At 51.7% G+C, this 2,907-nt stretch overlaps 1 protein-coding gene across 1 annotated transcript; it reads right to left on the bottom strand.

Moving 5' to 3' along the window:
- Window positions 1-871: 871 nt before the first annotated feature.
- On the bottom strand, window positions 872-1,757 carry LOC121847300 (coiled-coil domain-containing protein 8-like). Its single transcript, XM_042327912.1, has 3 exons — window positions 1,611-1,757; window positions 1,465-1,520; window positions 872-1,369 (listed from the first exon to the last, which is right to left on the bottom strand). Exons 1-3 carry the CDS (start codon window positions 1,637-1,639, stop codon window positions 900-902), a joined length of 555 nt encoding a protein of 184 aa, XP_042183846.1. The 5' UTR covers window positions 1,640-1,757; the 3' UTR covers window positions 872-899.
- Window positions 1,758-2,907: the final 1,150 nt, after the last annotated feature.

Genomic DNA, 2,907 nt, shown 5'->3' with positions numbered 1-2,907 from the left:
GCAGTTGCTTCAGCTGAGGCGCGGGGGCCAGCCGCTACTGCAGAGGTATGTTTGGCAGTTGCTTCAGCAGAGGCGCAGAGGTATGGGGTCCAGCTGCTTCTGCAGAGGTATGGCTGGCAGTTGCTTCAGCAGAGGCGCGGGGGCCAGCCGCTACTGCAGAGGTATGTTTGGCAGTTGCTTCAGCAGGCGCGGGGGCCGGTGGCGCTACTGCAGAGGTATGTTTGGCAGTTGCTTCAGCTGAGGCGCGGGGGCCAGCCGCTTCTGCAGAGGTATGGCTGGCAGTTGCTTCAGCAGAGGCGCGGGGCCAGCCGCTTCTGCAGAGCTTTGTTTGGCAGTTGCTTCAGCAGAGGCGCGGGGGCCAGGCGCTACTGCAGAGGTATGTTTGGCAGTTGCTTCAGAGGCGCGGGGGCCAGGCGCTACTGCAGAGGTATGGCTGGCAGTTGCTTCAGCTGAGGCGCGGGGGCCAGCCGATTCTGCAGAGGTATGTTTGGCAGCAGAGGCGCTGCAGAGCAGTATGGCTGGCAGTTGCTTCAGCTGAGGCATGGTTGGCAGTTGCTTCAGCAGAGGCGCGGGGCCAGCCAGCCGCTTCTGCAGAGGTATGTTTGGCAGTTGCTTCAGAGGCGCGGGGGGGCTTCCGGCATGGTTGGCGCTTCAGCTGCAGAGGTACTGGCTGGCAGTTGCTTCAGCTGAGGCGCGGGGCCAGCCGATTCTGCAGAGGTATGTTTGGCAGTTGCTTCAGCAGAGGCGCGGGGTCCAGCTGCTTCTGCAGAGGTATGTTTGGCAGTTGCTTCAGCAGAGGCGCGGGGTCCAGCTGCTTCTGCAGAGGTATGTTTGGCAGTTGCTTCAGCAGAGGCGCGCGGGCGGCGGCCGCTACTGCAGATGTATGGCTGGCAGTTGCTTCAGCTGAGGCGCGGGGCCGGCCGCTTCTGACGAGGCATGGTTGGCAGTTGCTTCAGCAGAGGCGCGGGGCCGGCGGCCGCTTCTGCAGAGCTTTGTTTGGCAGTTGCTTCAGCAGAGGCGCGGGGGCCAGCCGCTTCTGACGAGGCATGGTTGGCAGTTGCTTCAGCAGAGGCGCGGGGGCCGGCAGCCGCTACTGCATTGGTATGGCTGGCAGTTGCTTCAGCTGAGGCGCGGGGGCCAGCCGCTTCTGCAGAGGTATGGCTGGCAGTTGCTTCAGCAGAGGCGCGCGGGCCGGCAGCCGCTACTGCAGAGGTATGTTTAGCAGTTGCTTCAGCTGTGGCATTTGGACCCTGCATCACACTTGCCAGGGTATTGTAGCCAGTAGCTTTAGCATTTGGACCAGACACCACACTTGCTTGGGATCCAGTTGGTTCAGGTCCAGTGCAGGCAGGATGCCCATAAGCACCACCTAGGAAACAAAGAAAACATTGTGGTAAAATGCCAGCCTTAAGCCATTGGAACTAGACTGTGATTTTAACTGAAGTAGTGTAAACCAAAACGCACCTTGAAGTGGAAAACACTTTATCCCTCCAATTAGCAGGCAACAAAGCCAAGAAACACTACAAAACATTCAGACAGGTAAACATCAATATCCAGTGAACACTTTAAGACAAGGTAAACCAATCAGATGAATACATTGAAAAACTAACCTCAAAGAGAGTCCAAAAGTCACAGCCATTTTAGTGATCAAAACCACAACCGTATTCAGAACTAATGCTACACAGACACCCTGCCAGAATATCCCTGTTGCAATGTTTAACAGCTGTTTTGGTTGCACCTCATAAAGGAATCCCAGACCCTTCTTACCTGAATGGCTAATTATGTACAGCTGTCAACCAATGAACTTCATTTCAATTGGTTCAATTTCCCAATTGCGATTAGGTGCTCTTGATTTCATTCAGCTGGTGTGCACTGGTGTGCTGGAGGGTGGAGTTTACACATCATGGACCAATCCGACAGTTTTAACCATATTGGCGCGATGAATAGTGTGTTTGCCTTTCACCCTGGTTCGCTTCCCTACCCTGCCATTGAGTGAATATTTTTCTAGTCTCACTGGTGCTACCAAATCAAATGTACAGATTACAGCAAAAATATTTAGGAGTGTGTGTGACCAAAATGGTTGAAAATTAGGTTGCAAATCATGTTTCAGTCTTACCTACCATCTAGTATATCTTTGTTCTACTAATGTACAACTAATGCAACCTCATACAAGTACTTGGGAGTATGGCTAGACGGTGCACTTTCCTTCTCTCTGCACATATCAAAACTGCAGGCTAAAGTTACATCTAGACTTGGTTTCCTCTGTCGTAATCACTCCTCTTTCACCCCAGCTGCCAAACTAACCCTGATTCAGATGACCATCCTACCCATGCTAGATTACGGAGACATAATTTATAGATCGGCAGGTAAGGGTGCTCTCGAGCGGCTAGATGTTCTTTACCATTTAGCCATCAGATTTGCCACCAATGCTCCTTATAGGACACATCACTGCACTCTATACTCCCCTGTAAACTGATCATCTCTGTATACCCATTGCAAGACCCACTGGTTGATGCTTATTTATAAAACCCTCTTAGGCCTCACTCACCCCGTATCTGATATATCTACTGCAGCCCTCATCCTCCACATAGAACACCCGTTCTGCCAGTCACATTCTGTTAAATGTCCCAAAAGCACACACATCCCTGGGTCGCTCGTCTTTTCAGTTCGCTGCAGCTAGCGACTGGAACAGGCTGCAACAAACACTCAAACTGGACAGTTTTATCTCAATCTCTTCATTCAAAGACTTAATCATGGACAATCTTACTGACAGTTGTGGCTGCTTTGTGTGATGTATTGTTGTCTCTACCTTCTTGCCCTTTGTGCTGTTGTCTGTGCCCAATAATGTTTGTACCATGTTTTGTGCTGCTACCTTGTTGTGTTGCTACCATTCCATGTTGTCATATG

Source organism: Oncorhynchus tshawytscha, linkage group LG09 (genome assembly GCF_018296145.1).
Source record: "Oncorhynchus tshawytscha isolate Ot180627B linkage group LG09, Otsh_v2.0, whole genome shotgun sequence".
NCBI classification, from domain to species: domain Eukaryota; kingdom Metazoa; phylum Chordata; class Actinopteri; order Salmoniformes; family Salmonidae; genus Oncorhynchus; species Oncorhynchus tshawytscha.
This window is presented reverse-complemented; position numbering and strand designations above follow the sequence as displayed.

Excerpts from the sequence above, each read along its gene's own strand:
- LOC121847300 (XM_042327912.1), bottom strand. The coding sequence starts at position 1,639 with ATGGCTGTGACTTTTGGACTCTCTTTGAG. Across the intron at positions 1,521-1,610 it reads ACTTTTGGACTCTCTTTGAG|TGTTTCTTGGCTTTGTTGCC; the intron begins GTTAGTTTTTCA and ends AATGTTTTGTAG. Across the intron at positions 1,370-1,464 it reads AAAGTGTTTTCCACTTCAAG|GTGGTGCTTATGGGCATCCT; the intron begins GTGCGTTTTGGT and ends TTTGTTTCCTAG.